The 16,469-nt window shown below is 38.1% G+C and overlaps 1 protein-coding gene across 1 annotated transcript; it reads left to right on the top strand.

The window, feature by feature from the left end:
- The first annotated feature begins 2,502 nt into the window (after positions 1 to 2,502).
- Positions 2,503 to 15,375, top strand: trim54 (tripartite motif containing 54). Its single transcript, XM_079180285.1, has 8 exons — positions 2,503 to 2,841; positions 3,782 to 3,960; positions 6,597 to 6,786; positions 8,149 to 8,244; positions 8,719 to 8,952; positions 10,344 to 10,366; positions 12,122 to 12,258; positions 13,060 to 15,375. Exons 1-8 carry the CDS (start codon positions 2,656 to 2,658, stop codon positions 13,134 to 13,136), a joined length of 1,122 nt encoding a protein of 373 aa, XP_079036411.1. The 5' UTR covers positions 2,503 to 2,655; the 3' UTR covers positions 13,137 to 15,375.
- Positions 15,376 to 16,469: the final 1,094 nt, after the last annotated feature.

Below are 16,469 nucleotides of genomic sequence, written 5' to 3'. Positions count from 1 at the left end.
ACAATTTGTTTTCATCAACAAATAAAAAGGCTAAAACCAGCAACGTGTTGGTCCACGTGGCACTCAGCTTCAGGCCCATTTGTTCTTACTGAAGTTGTAAAACTTTCAAAATGGGTCACAAATATATTGTTCAGTGCATATATTTTTTTTTAAAGCACAGTCATTTCTTATCACAGCTGGTCAATGCAGTTGTTAGCAAATGTTACTCAAACAGGAGGAAATCGTGTGTATGTTGGGGACTATTTTTAGCGGCAAATGAATCCACAGTTTGTCCTCTAGTACGTTTTTGGGGCAGCGGGAAGGTGTGTGGGGCATTGAGTCACAATAAACAGTGTGTGTGTGTGTGTTCCTGGTAATGAAGGAACATGTCACATAGTACAACAGTGGCTCATTGATGTGTTTTTAATAGTTTTTGGACAACAATGGAGCTCTATGACAAAGAGGGAACAAATACTTGTTAGAAGATTCATCGATGCTTTTGGTCTCTTCATGGGATTTGTTGAAAATTAGAAAAATATAGAACATAATGTCTTTGCACACTGATGCACAAGGATTAACTAGAACTGTAAAAAACTCATTTAAAAGAAGCTGGTAGTAGAGATGCATGAATAGCGTTTGATAGTGTTTGTATGTCTAGTTTACTCTGCAGCAGCACTCCACCCCCGAGCCTATAAATAGTCTCGTAATCCCATTAATAGCTTAGTCTACTTAGCCGACTCCATTCGGTGGATTAGAACATACCTTGTGGATTTGGCCGCTAGGAACTGACCTCGCTGCTATCTCCTCGCTCCGGAAGCTGAGAAAGGTCAGAGGGCAGAGACGGGAGGTGAAAGGGTTTCTGGGTCATATTGTGGAGGAGGTTTTACTTCAATAATCTGGATGGGATGGATGTAATTCAAATTATTTACAAAATGATTTATTCGTCTAGGTTGACCTTAATCTCACTTTTTGTTTGAATTAGTAAGATTCAATTTCATTACTTATGTTTTATTAATCCCTAAAATTAATCCATTCTTTCATTAAGCCATTCATTGGGTCTGTCATCACGTATCTGGTTTTCTTACTTTAATGAAAAAATGATAATGGCAAATATATCCTTTGATTGTCTTTGTAAGTATTTTAATAAGGGCCCAGAACTGTTCTATTATTCAGCCTTCGAGTACTTTGTAGGTCATTTATTAATGTTATTTATTTCAATTTAAAATTTAAATGTTAAATATCTTTCATATATAGTTAACAACTGAATTGTTTTTGTTGTTGTTAAATATGAAATGTGAATGTTTCCTATGAGCTGTGTTTGTTTTGAGACCTCCAGCCTGGCATGCGTTTCCATTCAGCTTTAGATTAGGATCTAGTTACCAACGAGCTCACTTTCTCTGTTTTATTTTCACACTGCTGCTTCTGGCTCGATGACTCAATCAAACGCACGTCACGTTTTAAATATAGCGTGTCCCGCTGTGTCCTAAAGATTAGGAAAAGAGACGAACAGATTGCAATAATCAAGCCTTAAACTTTTTTAAATTGTTTATTTTGCTGGTCTATTGTTTCAGCACAAGTGTGTACGGGATTACCAACATAGCATTAGAAATATTAAGTGGTGTAAGAAGTATTTACTTAGCTTACTTACTTTACTTGAGGAAATATTAGGTTACAAGTCATTTTACTTCAGTACGTTTAACTCAAGTAAAGTAAAAAATAAAGCATTAAAAATTCTTAAAGTACAAAAGTGCTGATTCATAGTGGCCCATTTCAGAATAATATATAATAATAATATATATATACTCCCCACTGTTAGCTCTGTTCTCACTGTTGCCGTTGTTTGCGCCGTTCATGCTGTTAGCACCGTTAGCTGCTATCTGCTGACTCAGCCGTTGCCATGTTGAGAGCCATGTGGAGGCAATTCCTCAATCATAATCCTTTAGCTCTGAATGGCCTATAGAGTGCTGCAGAGATGACGTATTTTGCTACTCCAACCCACTAAGTTAGCATGGCAAAAAGCCGATGGGATTTTCAAGTTTATGACACATTTTGTTCAGCTAGATAACCTTGCATATGTTCCCAGTGTCCTATGCTCTTGATACACTGATAGGTAAGATAGTAAGAGATAAGTCAGGAATATCTTTGCAGTTCAAATTGCAAATGATTGCAGGGGAGGTGGACTTTTCAAATGCAGTTTGAATAGTAAAAATCCATTCAGCCACAGCGGAGATAAACAGAAGTCTCAGTTGAGAAATGGAGCTAGCTGTTTACGCCAAAGTGCTAATGAGCTCAATGGAAGCCAGAGGTTGCGTTATGTCACACGGATCCCCTCTTAAGTATCAGACTTCACACAAACATCATTTGAACCACGGTGGGTCCAACCACTGTCCTGATCTTTTGCCACGCCCAAAATGCCCAACGGTCCGGCTGGGGAACGCAGTTTAGACAGTAACCCAAGCCAGAACAAACCGAGGATCTAAAAATAGCTATCAGTCCAGCTGCTGTGGGACTGGGATAGACAACGGGGGGAAAGAGACGTTGTAAGAGCTAGAAAAGAAGACGGACTAACAACACCAACAAAACCGACATCTAGGATATCCCCCCTCACCTTTTGTTCCTCTGCTTGTTACCTTCTTCTGTCTTTTTGGACGTTTTACTCACCGCTCCCTGGAGGTGATGAACTTTGCTCTCAGGCCTCCATCAGCAGGCAGTTCTGGGCCCGGCGCGGGCCGAGGAGCCACCATGGAGAACCTGGAGAAGCAGCTGATCTGCCCGGTCTGCCTAGAGATGTTCTCCAAACCCGTGGTCATCCTGCCCTGCCAGCACAACCTCTGCCGCAAGTGTGCCAACGACATCTTCCAGGTGAGCGTGTTCGTTTTTTCATCCCAACGCAGTTCTTATTTCAAGCAGTCATCGTTATTTCGAATTGAGGTGGTGTTTTGATTCATTAACACTCAAACACTCACCCAGTTGTGGAAGTATTCAGGTATTTTATCCATGTAAAAGTAGAAATACCATAGTCTACAAGTACTAAAAGTACAATAATACCATTGTTTTACTTGATGACATTACTTAATGTTGTACTTCATCAATGTGTAGCACATTTGAGGTACTTCATACAGTACTGGTTATTCAATAAGACAGCACTCCATCGTATTTTATAAGACACTCTAAAACTATCTTAAATCTTAATCTGAAAAGTAATAAGTAATTATAGCAGTGGGATAATGTAGTGGAGTAAAAAGTACAATAGTTCTCTAAGAACTGTAGTGGAGTAGAGGTCAAAAGTAGCCTAAAATGAAAATATTTAAGCACGAATTTACCTCAAAATTGTTCTTAAGTACAGTAAATGAGTTGCTTTCCACCACTTCACTCAGCCCTAACAATGCGGTAGCTTGCTCCATAGCTCGTGGATGGCACGTGTGCAAACTTATCTTGGTCATAAGCTCAATACGAGTAACAACGGACTCCAACAGGAAACTAGTTTCACAGCAAATGAAATTATTCAAATGTCCCACAGAAACTGCCCCTAGCTCTCCATTCATATGCTCAGTGTGTTCCAAACTGATATTTTTTGACAAAATATTGCAAAAAAAAGAAAATACACCATAACAAACACGATGTCTACCTGATTTGTTTTGTGTATTTGCATGTTTTTCTTGTAAGACATTAACCTGCAGGAGATTCCCCTCGTGGGACGATAATATTGGTATGTGTGAGTAAGACATGGTGTAGCATGAATATACACGCCTCCTGTTTTCGAGACATTGTTACTTATACCTTTTCCCTTCTCTTGACCCAGTCGGCGAACCCTCAGTGGCAGTCCCGCGGCTCCTCCAGCATGGCTTCCAGCGGCGCTCGCTTTCGCTGTCCATCGTGCCGCCACGAGGTGGCGCTGGACCGCCACGGGGTCTACGGCCTGCAGAGGAACCTGCTGGTGGAGAACATCCTAGACATCTACAGACAGCACGAGTCCTCCAGGTGAGTGTGTGTGAGTGTGAGTTTTTAACATTCATAAGCACTATAGACATTTAATAAATGGGTTATAACACACTGTAATATAATTGTAAGCAGATCTAAGGACACTTTATAAAATTGAAGTATTTGTCAAAAATTAGCCGAACCATTCAATTCATTTTAATCATTATATACAATCTTCATCACTTTAAAATTCCCTTAAATCAGCTTCTCTCTGTATTTAGCCTGCGTCACATCTTGCAGACAGGTTTCACAGAGAAAGGTCTTTATATAGAATCTGAAGTGAGACGGCATGTTATTGTAATCACGAGTGACCACCAACAGAGAGCAGTATTGTATTCTGCTACTGCCAGTCTTCCCCTCTCTGACTGTTGCCTTTGTTTGACAGCAGTGCAGAGTTGATCCATCCACAGTGATGGACATGTGTGGTTTTCATTCCAGACTAAAGTTTGAGACTTTGAGACAAACTGGTTCTTGCTTAAAGGATATATGCAGTCATTTTATTGACTTTCATTTGTATTCACAATAAGTATAACAATAATAATACATGGTTACAAAGTGCTTTACGTGGTTGAACAAGGATTTAAACATTTCAGGACTGCAATGAGGGAAATACAATCAGACTGTTTAAATAATACAAAAACATAATGTAATAAATTACACCAACAATAATATAAGATAAGATGGAGCCAGATGTCAAATCAGGCATCAGTCTCACAACACGACAGTTCAAATATGTTTAGCCAGTTCTGAAACATATGCACCCTCTTGATTTAGTGTATTACCCCTCAGGTGATGAATACAAATTTTCTTTTTTATTTGCATTTTCATGCATGTGTTAGATCTGTGATGTGTGTGTGTGCACGGAAAACATACTAGGAAAGAAAAGACTGTCAAAGAAACTCAAGAAGAAGAAAAAATGCAGGAACAGATTAGTTTATACACATCATTTGAAACTATGACTATTCATACTTTCACTGTTTAGAGGCAGAGACAGTGCCGTTTTTTTAAATTAGAGATTTTAAAGCGCAGGGTAAAAACCAAAATAGACAACGAGATGACAATTTTATGTAACATAATTGATCCAATCTCAGATTTTAAGCTCAGAACTTGCCTATATAATGCTGACCTAACATATTTTACTGTCTGAAGTCTATTGCTACTTTACAACTTTGTGTTAAAGTAAAACGTCCTCCTCTTCCGCCCAGCTGCCCTTGTTTTCTCAGCGTGCACACTAACTACAACTCCACACTGATATTTAAGTCGCCCTCACTCCAAAATAGAAGCTGAAGCATGAGTCACTGTTGGCGCTCATTAGAGACAAGAGGACAGGAGTCCCCTCGTTATCTGTGTGGGCTCAAATAGATGTGATTGTTCACAAATGTTTTATAACTTGTAGTTTCTCATGTGTGGAAAGATTTATCATTACTTAATCATCATTTGGGTCAGAGACGCCTACGTCAGAGCACAAAGAGCCCTTTATTGCGTATTTTTGTGTTGCTTTCTGTAAGCAGGCTGTTGTTCTGGTTGTTTACTTTTGCTTGTGTGATAATTAAATGTCTGGCATTGAGGGAATAATATAGATTGCACACTGGCAGAACTAACAAATCTTAGAGACCGACAATGACGTAAAAAGACAACACACAGAACACATTTATTACATCCTTTGGATGTTTACTATAGGAAGCTGACACCATCTTGGTTCCCAGGTGGCGATCCTCCACTGATGTCTAAATACGTCAGCAATAACAGAACTAACACAAGCAGGTTTAACTATACACACAATGTTGGCAAGCCTTGCATGCCACTAGTGCATGGAAATCTGGTCACGAAGTCCATATTTAAGGACATTTTAAGCACGTTATACATGCATCCAAATGATGGGTTGTATACAAGAAGACTTCTTGTGTTTTTCTTTGAAATAACCTTCCTTTGGATTATCTTGTAAGGAAAACACTGGATGTACTTCTGGGTGAAAAATCATGAGTTTGTCCTCCACCCTTGAACTTTTATGAAGTATCGCACTAGTAGGAAAATGGGTTTGTCTATGCAGTGGAAAGGTGCAAATATTCGTTTGAATTGGAGCTTAATGACCAGAGAAAAGAGAGGGGGGGAAAAAAGCCTTTTTCTCAAAAGATAGAAAACCCACAACGACCAGAATGCACTGGGCTCGTTGTGCCGCCATGCAAAGAACACGGAAGTGCGACGTGTAATTGGAACAACAGCCCTATGTAGAGCAACGAGTCATGCAGGAAGCTCTGTTCATCTGCATCAACCCACAATGTAATGATGCAAAGCTGCAGCAAAGTTACCCCTTAAAGGGCTTCAAGGTTTACGTCTGCCCCTCGAGGTTACTACACTGAAATCCAAAATAACAGTTGGAATTAAAAACGGCGTGTTAAAAATAAAGACAATATGGTCGTAACAGTGTAAACACATTGTAATAATATACATGAAAGCAAAATGTCTCATGATGATGTGGCCCTGAAAATGCTCTCAATCAGCTTCTTTCTATGAGTGACGTGAGCCCACATTGGACACAGAATCAGACCAGTTTTGATTATTTCACATGTAAATAAATAAACAAAGCAGTGCGTGAACGTTCGAGGATCCATTTCTATACTTTGTGTGCCCTCCAGGCTTGTGAACGTAAAGCCGGAGCAGCAGCAGCAGCAGCATCAGCAGCTGCTGTGTGAAGAGCACGAAGACGAGAAGATCAATATCTACTGCCTGTCCTGTGAGACGCCGACCTGCTCCATGTGCAAGGTGTTCGGAAAACACAGAGACTGCGACGTCGCACCGCTCGGCAGCGTTTACATGAGGCAGAAGGTGAAGAATCAACTTTTACATTCGTCATAACGAGGTGTCACTTTCACTTTACTCTACGCTACCACGATACTTCACTTCGTACTTCACCCAGTGCCAATGCATAGTAAACAAATACATACTGTATGTAGCCACTGAAACCAGGACACACCTGGTTATCTTCCAGACATCTAAAAGGTCAGTTACAGTGACACCAGATATTGTTTTACATCAAAATATATCACACGGGAAAAAAAACAACTTCATTTGCTCATTTGTGGACACGCGAAGACGAAGTGCAGCAGTTTTGTCGTGCAGACGGCGGCAGCGGCGGCGGCGTCCGGCGTGTTAATGAGCAGTTGGCTTTGTTGACATTTTCGTGCCGGCCTCTCCATCTCTCACTCTGTCGCTGATTCACTCATCTGAAATGCAGATGAGGTTTTTGAGGAAAGCTGTTGACGCTCCATCTTCCTGCAAAAGGTCAATCGGAAAAAAACGAGAGTTGGTGCTTTATCGTGGGCCTACGTAGGGGATGGTTGAGAGTACAGAGTGCTGGAGCAAACTGTACAGATGTGCATGATGTCATGTGATGCTCTAAACAGATGCACGCCTCCGCCAACACTGCACACGATCCTCTAAATGTGGTTTTTTGACAACAGAAAATGTTCAGGGATTTTAAAAGAGCGTCCCGATCTGCATAAAAGAACATATACTGACAAACAAGGGATGCGGATCGGTTGAAGGCCGTGTCCATTTGTGGATAAAACCGAAATCTTTTCTGGCATTGTTGTTCGAGGAATGCTGCAAAGTTATTCAGGCATGTGAGCACAAATGTGTCTATTTTAATTAATTGAGATGTCGTAGCAGCCCCATCTATAAGTGAGTTAATGTGGGTTGAGTTATAGTAAGTATGAAATGGAGCACATTTTGGTGACGATTGTGTAACTGTAATTAATGAAAACGTAACGTATTGGGGGTTTTTTTGTCGTTAGTTTACCTTTACCATTTATGTTGGCAGCTAATCGGTTTGATACATCGTGGTTATATTATATTATTATTATATTATATTATTATATAAAATTAGATTTCCAGTTGGAATAATTACGATTTCTTTTGTCACTTACTGTATACAGACAAGTACGTATTGTGAAATCCTAGGCAGTGCACAATGCGGATACAAGAAATTATTAAAGCTAAAGCAACATCCAGATTTAAATATACCAAAATGAGCAAAATATACAAAATAGTAGAGATAGAGAAAACAGTAAATGTATACAAGATAATACACATGGTTAATATGTGAGAGTAATATATGAAGTGAACAGTATATTTGTTGTTGATGTGAATCCTTTAAATTAATGTCATTTCTGTTCTGGATGTTTGCAGACGGACCTGAGCGACGGCATCGCGATCCTGGTCGCCAGTAACGACCACGTCCAGGCAGTCATCACACAGATGGAAGAAATCTGCCGCACTCTAGAGGTTAGACACACTCACACACACACACACACACACACACGAAAAAACTTTTTGATACTCTTCTTTTTGAGTTATACTCCCATAGACACTTGGTTATGTAATAGCCTATTGTTCGTGTGTCAGCCAATAAAGACTGCTGAGTAATATATTTCTCTACATATTTTTATGATCCATGCTGTAAACCTGATTTTGACATTGTTTAGGCCGACATCGTATATTTTTATTTGCATATCAGTATATTTGTATTGTTATTGTTATCTTAGACTTTCATATCTTCACTCTTCCCACATTGCATTGAAGCTGCTGCACAGTAGTTTCCCTCTGGATAAATACAACTTCATCCTCTGATAGAAACATACAGTGCTCACTTAAAGTATAGGCCTACATTCAAACTAGTAAGTAAGCAGAGCGAGCAGACAACAAAGTGTATTTATATATTGTGTTATAATTGAATCACAATCTTCTTTCCCACCTCAGGAGAACAGTCAGCGACGGAGAGAACAGCTGGCCGACCGCCTTGACAGCCTGCTGGCCATCTTGGACGAGCGGAAGCGGGAGCTGGTGGGGCTCATCACCAAGGAACAGGACGATAAACTCAAACGCGTTCGATCTCTCATCGGCCGGCACAGCGATCAGCTGGAGGCCGCGGTGACGCTGGTGGAGTCGGCCATTCAGTCGATCGAAGAGCCACACATGCCTTTGTTTGTACAGGTCGGTGAGGCTCCGGCTCAGCTGGAGGTTGAGTTCTATGATTGGTCAGGCAGTGTCGTTTGTTTTCCTGAGAATTATAAGGGGGGTCTGAAGCATCCAAGTAGGAGATACCAGTATTTTAAAGGTTAATGTCAGTGTTTTTTAAGACTCTTTATCCTTACATGAGTGATTATTTTTAGGCCAAGAAAAATACACCAAAAAATAATTCAAGTTTTTTTAGTCTGCAGAAAGCTCGTCTGAAACAGCATTTTGACCATTAAGTGAAATCAGCTGAATTAATACATTTTACTGCTTTTTTTATTTTTTTATTATTACTGATATGTTGGATTCTAACCAATCAGGATTCAGGGCATGAATTGCATGACAGGAGGGAATAGAAAAAAAGTTATGAAAGCCAACATTTGTTAACCAAATCATATTCATGAGAAGCATGTCTTGAACATTAGTTGTCCAGTAGAATCCATCCTTTGTCTTGATGCATTAGAGATTATGTCATGATCTGACTTCCCAAACTTTTGAATGAACTTTTTAGAAGCCTGAAGACATGAAATTATTCTTTAATTTATAAGATTAGAAGCAGAAAATGAACTGATACGTCTGTTTTCTTGGGGTTCCCCTTTTACTGTCCTATGGACCAAATGCTGTTTCAAAAGCTGTTCTCCGCTGATGAGAGGAGGCATATCCAACATCACCTCACTAACGCATTGTGCAAATCCTAAATTAAATCGTCAAAATTGTACAAAGTGTGTATTTTCTATTACTTTAAATCCAGGCCTGCTTTATGCAGCAGATGTGTTCACTGTGAGGGCTAGCGCGCTAACGGCAGCAGTCAGGAAAACTGTATTCACACAGCGATGTATCAAAGCGTTTTTATATTATCGGGACACAAAATTGCTCAGAAATGCCACCGTTTTTGGCATAGTGACTGGTACTACACATGTCCTTGGATAAGTCAATTAAAAACGAGCTTTTGGTGTAATTTGAGGGTTGGCTGAAACAAAAGTTAAAAAGTGAGTTCATCTTGACAGCGGACTCGCTCGCCTCGAAAGCAGACTGTTACTTAATTATGCGTCCTTATTTCTGATGCAACGTGTCTGCGTCACTGCGTGCGAGAGGACGTATGAGCCTCAGGTGTCCCTGTTTTATGCCACATCCTCTGCCAGAGCAGGTGTTAATTAAAGGAGATAGAGTTTAGTGGCAGCAGGGCAGTAAACACCACGAGGCCATTCTGGCAGCCGGCAGTATTTCTTAAAATCATGTTTTTATTTTAACACGGCGACGTGTCTGACAAATCTCTCTGACTGATGTCGTTGGCACAGACAACTGAAGCACAATGTAACTCATTTAGTCTCTTGTCTCTTTTTTGTCGTCTGTCTTCTTAACCCTCACAGAGCGCCAACGCCATACTGGAAAAGTAAGTAGAATGTTGTTTGTGGTGAATCTGTGAATCTGTATTTAGTGAATGTGGTCAGATTTGAATGTTGATACATTACACGAGGTCCTGAAGGTGACTGAGTGTCGTACGATTCTGTCCATTACTTGAGTAATTATTGCTACTTAGCAGTTCTACTCCACCACATTTCAAAGGTAAATAGTGTAAGTTTGACAGTTGGAGGTACAAAATATTTAGAAAATGTAAAAACCTATAACAATTTCAAATACAAACGCATCAAATAGTTCAGAATTTCTTAAGTAAAATGTCTAAAAAATCCCAATATATTATCTTCAAAATACTCTATTCTGAAATACTATTCTTTCTCACCATTCATAATATCTCTAGCAATAAAAATGTTTAATAATCATCAGTGAAGTTATTAAAAACAGTCATGATTAATTCATAGTATTGCATGTCAAAAAAAGTTTTGGAAATGTTTATGAAATACTGTATTATTTGAATTTTTATAACATTTTAATTACTAGACTATGAGTTATCACAACATGTGTGACATACTATATTATGACTTTTTTATGACATTTTATATATTTTTATATTATGGATTTTTATGAAATTTGAAGGGCGTGACGTTTTAATGAACTTGTTAATGGCAAACTATAGAATAGATAGAAATTGTAATGACATGTTGATGGCTTAATATACTATGACGTCTTTATGGCATACTAGTCTATGACTTTTTGGATATATATTGTGACTTTTTATAAAATATTGTAAAATGTTGTGACTAAACTATATACTTAGAGTTATCATGACATCTTTTATGACATACTATAGTCTGACTTTTTAGTAAAACAATTTACGATGAGTTTTTAATAACATTTTAATCGCATACTGAACTATATGTTTTTATGAAATGTTACGACATACGATGCTATGACTTTTTGTATTTTAATGGCGTACTGTACTCAAATGTGATCAAATGTAATGGCACACTTTATAAACTATTTGTATTAAATACTATTTCATGATTTTTTTAATGAATGTTTAGGAATACTAAACTATGACATTTAATGACATTATTCATGACAAACATTTTATAATATTTTATGGCACAATATATTATGACTGACAGGCAACCAACACCAAAACAGTACAGGTAAGAGACAAAAGATGCATTTCTGATTTTGAAGTGAACTTTACTTCAGTTGATCACTTCAATGGATCTAAATCTGAACCCTACAATATCTGACCATGTATGAGTCTGACTTCATCAAAATGTTCCAACATTACAGAGAATAAATGTGTTTGACCCAGGCATATTCACAATACAGAGTACAAATGAACTACACTCATGTTACAGCCATGAATATGATGTCTGAATGGGAGTTTTTTGTTGTGAATAATAATCTGTATTATTGAAGTCGAATGTTTTCATTTATACTAGAATTTGTAAATGTTTTGTTTTTATAAGCTTCAGTAAAATTCAAACTACAGTTTTTATTCCAGTAAAAGGTGCACATAGTTTATTTATATAATATAATAATATGTTGCCACAAACTGACAGCTTTCTGCAAGCGTTACTTAACATCAAAGTTTATAGCAAACATCATTTTCTAATTACATATAACAGGGTTTGAATAAATAAACCCAAATTACAATTTCCCAGATTCTAATACTGTGCAAAGCACAGCATTCATTTTAACAGCAGTACCTTAACTTAAACCAGTAACTTAATGTTTTATTTTGAACACCTTTGTGTGTTTGTGCTGGCAGGATGGCAGTGACAGCCAGGGCCTCTGACATGGAGCGTCCAGAGCTCGGGTTTGAGGATATGAGCCACTTTGTCATCGATACTGACGACCTCGCTGACATGCTGAGGAGCATCGACTTCTCACCCGCCACACACCGTGGTACAACATGTGTTACTGACATAAAAGCACTCAACGCAGAAAAACTTTCCCCCGGGACTGTTATATACTATTAAATATCATATTAGATCATTTATCCACATGCATCGATGTAAAAGCAGAATATTACTGTCGAGGAGGTGGAGCTAGTTTTAAACTCTTTTATATAGAGTTGCAATAATGGTCATCTGATTCATCTACTAATTTTTTTTCTTGATTAATAGATCGATTGTTGAAATTCTGCATTCACAATTACGGAAAGTCCAAAGTCACACATTCACAATGCTTTTTTTTGTCCAATAGTTCAATTTCCTCTATTAAACTTAATTATTTAATAAAAGTAGAAAATCCTCGCAGGAACCATGAAATGTTTTTGCATTAAAAATCACTTAATGGTTCTAAAAGTACTTTCCAAATAATATTTTGTCAATTGATTAATCGTTTCAGTTTTACCTGTATACACTGTTTAGTAGTTTATACTTTCATAAGTTCTTCATATGTTTTGTAGAAATCTTAATTTGTAAAGTAACTAAAGCCGTCAGATAAATGTAGTGAACTAAAAAGTCAATAATTTCCTCTGAAAGGTAGTGTAGTAGAAGGAAAAAGTATCCTCAAGTACAGTACAGTTCAAATGTCTAGTTAAGTACATACTAGTTATGAATGTAAATTTTAGGGTTGAGTATTAGTCAAGGATTAAAATATAAGTTTATAACTTGACCTTGTAAGTGAGAAAACGTTGATGTATTGTGTGTGTGTGTGTGTGTGTGTGTGTGTGTGTGTGTGTGTGTGTGTGTGTCTCTCTAGGTGTGGCAGATGATGGAGAGGAAGATCCTGAAGAAGGTGAAGAGGAGTCCGAACTTGACTTCTGCCTCAGATTTTGAGACCAAAACAGAAGTATTTGATGTGTTCAATAAGTCAAGGCCAGAGTTGATTTTTTCTAAAGGTTAAAAATTGGAGTAAGAATGTTTAAATATTCTCTGAGAGACTAACATAACTTACAGGGTGTTTGAATCTCCCTGTCAACCCTCTATTGATGAATTGATCAGGGTTTGGCTTTGTGGCGTGTCCGACTCCTCACATTAGTAATTCAGCTTCCAGCCATCAGCTGGAGAGGATGTACCTGAAACCCCTCTTGTCAAATGTTTGTATGTTTTATACACGATAAGCAACACACATTAGACAACATAGCCTAATTGATAACATGTAGTTTGACACACTTTTTATTATTTTATTTATATATTTAGTCCTAAATAGATTTGTCTACACTGCGTTTGGTGAGAATCAAATCTACAATTTTGAAAAAAGAAAAATCTTAAAATTTCAAAATCCACTTACCTTCCTGGAAATTCCGAGTGCATCCCATGTTCTCCATCATCAGATTGCTCATTTGTGATGGAGGCCTTTCACATTGCACACCAAAGATCATCGACATAGAGGTTTTACAACAAAATAAAATCTAACTTTTCATCATTTCTACTGTAGAAGATGCTCCAGGAAACATGGAAACTTATTTCAAGGACCCCTTTATGTCATATAGTAATATATGTATATATATATATATATATATATATATATGAAATACAATACATAAAACAGATAAATGACAGCATTCACTATAAATACATAACACTCCTTTATTAGCTTTTGATATAATGACATAATAATACTTTGTTGCACTTAAGATCAAATTTTGCCTCAAATAGTTATCCATGGTTAGTTAGTATGTTAGTTAGTAACTATTTACTTCTTTGTTGTGCATAGTATCAGAGAATTGCTTCGTTTTAAAAGTTAGGACTAATTTCATCTTTAAAACTCGAACTATTGTTTATTAATACTGTAGATACTACTAGCTGTGGGAATGGCTACAATGGTGGTGTAGTTCAGGCAGTAGCCACAGCTGAGAGCTACACAAATACTAATCACTGATTATGTTGCTCTGTAACTTCTGGATGTGCAAATAAACAACTGTTTTCTAACAAGTTCGCCGCATCAACGTAAAAGATGACGTTATGTCACTGTGTGTTCACAACTGATTTATACTGCCCCCAAGTGGCCCAAAAAAATCTGTTATGGCAGGTTTAGTGGACGTGCCATAAGATGCTACATACTATATATATATATATATATATATATATATATATATATATATACAATAAATTCATAGTACATTATAGCTTCACTTGTAACGGCTCTTACGTCATAAAATGCTACGTATTTAAAGTGTTTCAGTGAACATGGTGCCGACAAACACGTTTCTAAAAGTGAAAAAAAGAAAACGCTGCATTGACGGCTCTCAAACTGAAATAGTGCAAGTGTGTGTCAGAGTCTGTTTATAGATGTTCTTGTTGCGCTGCTGATGAATTGTAATATTTGTAGCAGCAGCTCACTGTGCGTCGTACAGAGGGGACGTGTGAAGTCCTCTCTAACAAGACCACTTACGTAAAAAGAGAGCTGCAGAGAGGGAAGGATTCCCCTCATCCGCTCGGGAAGGCGACAGCATCATCCGTGCTTACTCAGTCAGAGGCGGCGACGACAACAACAACAACAACAACAGCATCCTCCTCCTCCGTGCTGCATTTGTGTGACACTCGGCCGAGCAGCTGGAGAGTCACTGGTGATTGTTTAGACGTGGGATGACGATGACACTGATCTCATGATATTCCTCTTTTGTTCTCCACTCGAGGTCCTCGCTGCAGTCCTGAGGAAATGTGAAACAGAGACGGAAGTGGAGGTTTACCATAATCCTCTCGGAGAAAAAAAAATCCACAACAGTGAATTTAGCCACACGAAACGACAAAGAGAACATGTAAAAAAAAACACAGAAGTGATTGATGGAAATCATACCTTTCTATACATTACCCATCTGTATTTCTTTCTGCAGCAGCCTAGATGCAGGAGGACCGACCAGATGTTAGCCTCCCACATTGTTGCCTTTTGTTCAGTCAAGAAATCCAGTGTATTGTGTGTGAATATAGCTCTCTATGTATAGCTCAAAGGAATGTATGCGGTGGATTTAGCACTGCATCCTGTGTTGTGGGAGGGAAAGTAAAACGATTTCCTTCATGTGTGTCTTCAGGATTTAAAGCCCTTGCATAGCTTTTTCCGTCACAATACTTTCTAAGGGCTTCCGTAAACATTGCAGTTTAATAATTCTTTTCAGATGTTATGTAAATAAAACAATTACCAAAAAAAAGACTGACATTAACATTTTCTGATCTCTCTCCCAACTCCCTGATGAAGGTTGTGTTCGCTCCCTGAAACTGATTTGTTGAAGGATGAGGCTGGTGATATTCTGATATATCGTATTCTTCTTTGCTTTAGAAGCTCCATTGTTGATGAGCAATGCTGCCCCAATTACTCACACCACTGCTGAAAATAGTCCCCAATAAATACTTCTGTTCAGTGTATCTATTGGATGGATTGCCATACAATGTGGTACAAACGTGCACGGTACCCAGAAGAAGTTTGACTTTGGTGATTCTCACTGAGGGTGATATTTAACGGTTTGAGGGACATTTCTAAAGTATTAAATTGATTCCCATTGAATTGAATGCAATGGCAACATTTCTGTTTGATCTGTACTTTTGACCAAATACCTGCAAAGCTAATGACACTCATCAGCTTCAGTTGTGTTTTGTGTTTAGTGCTAATTCTGCTAACCTAAGATGGTGAGCAGGGAAAACATTATTATATTATGGTATGGTATGGGTCTCACCTGGAAGAATATCATGGACACCGGTTCTAATTTGGTCAGAATGAATCATCATCACTGACACAGATAAATGATCATGTTTCTACTGTGCTAGCCACAGCGTTGATTTCTTTTAATTGACTTAAAAGCTGTGTGTAGCTGAAATGTAACATTGGTCCGTGGGTCGGGCCCTGGTGGTTAGTCTCTAGGTTGTTGTTTTTTGTGGTAAGACTCTGGAACACTTTCCCAACTATGCAAGGACTCATACATTTTGTAACGTATTCTAATTTTAAAAGATGTTCTGATAAGAAAGACTAGAAAGGCTTTTAATTCCTATGCAGTGTTGATTCTTTAAAAACTCAGTCGTTTTTATTCCTATTGATTGCATGATTTCTTCCTGTGAAATAAGTTTTTTGAACTCTATGAAAAATCACATAATTACTAAGATGATAATGAGTATTGTTACCCCAGCTGTGATAGCTTTACATAGTTTGTGGGCTATTTAAATACACCAGCATATCAT

Source organism: Pholis gunnellus, assembly GCF_910591455.1.
Source record: "Pholis gunnellus genome assembly, chromosome: 19".
Classification (NCBI taxonomy): Eukaryota; Metazoa; Chordata; class Actinopteri; order Perciformes; family Pholidae; genus Pholis; species Pholis gunnellus.
The sequence above is the reverse complement of the archived record's forward strand: the minus strand, read 5'-3'. Positions and strand labels throughout refer to the sequence as shown.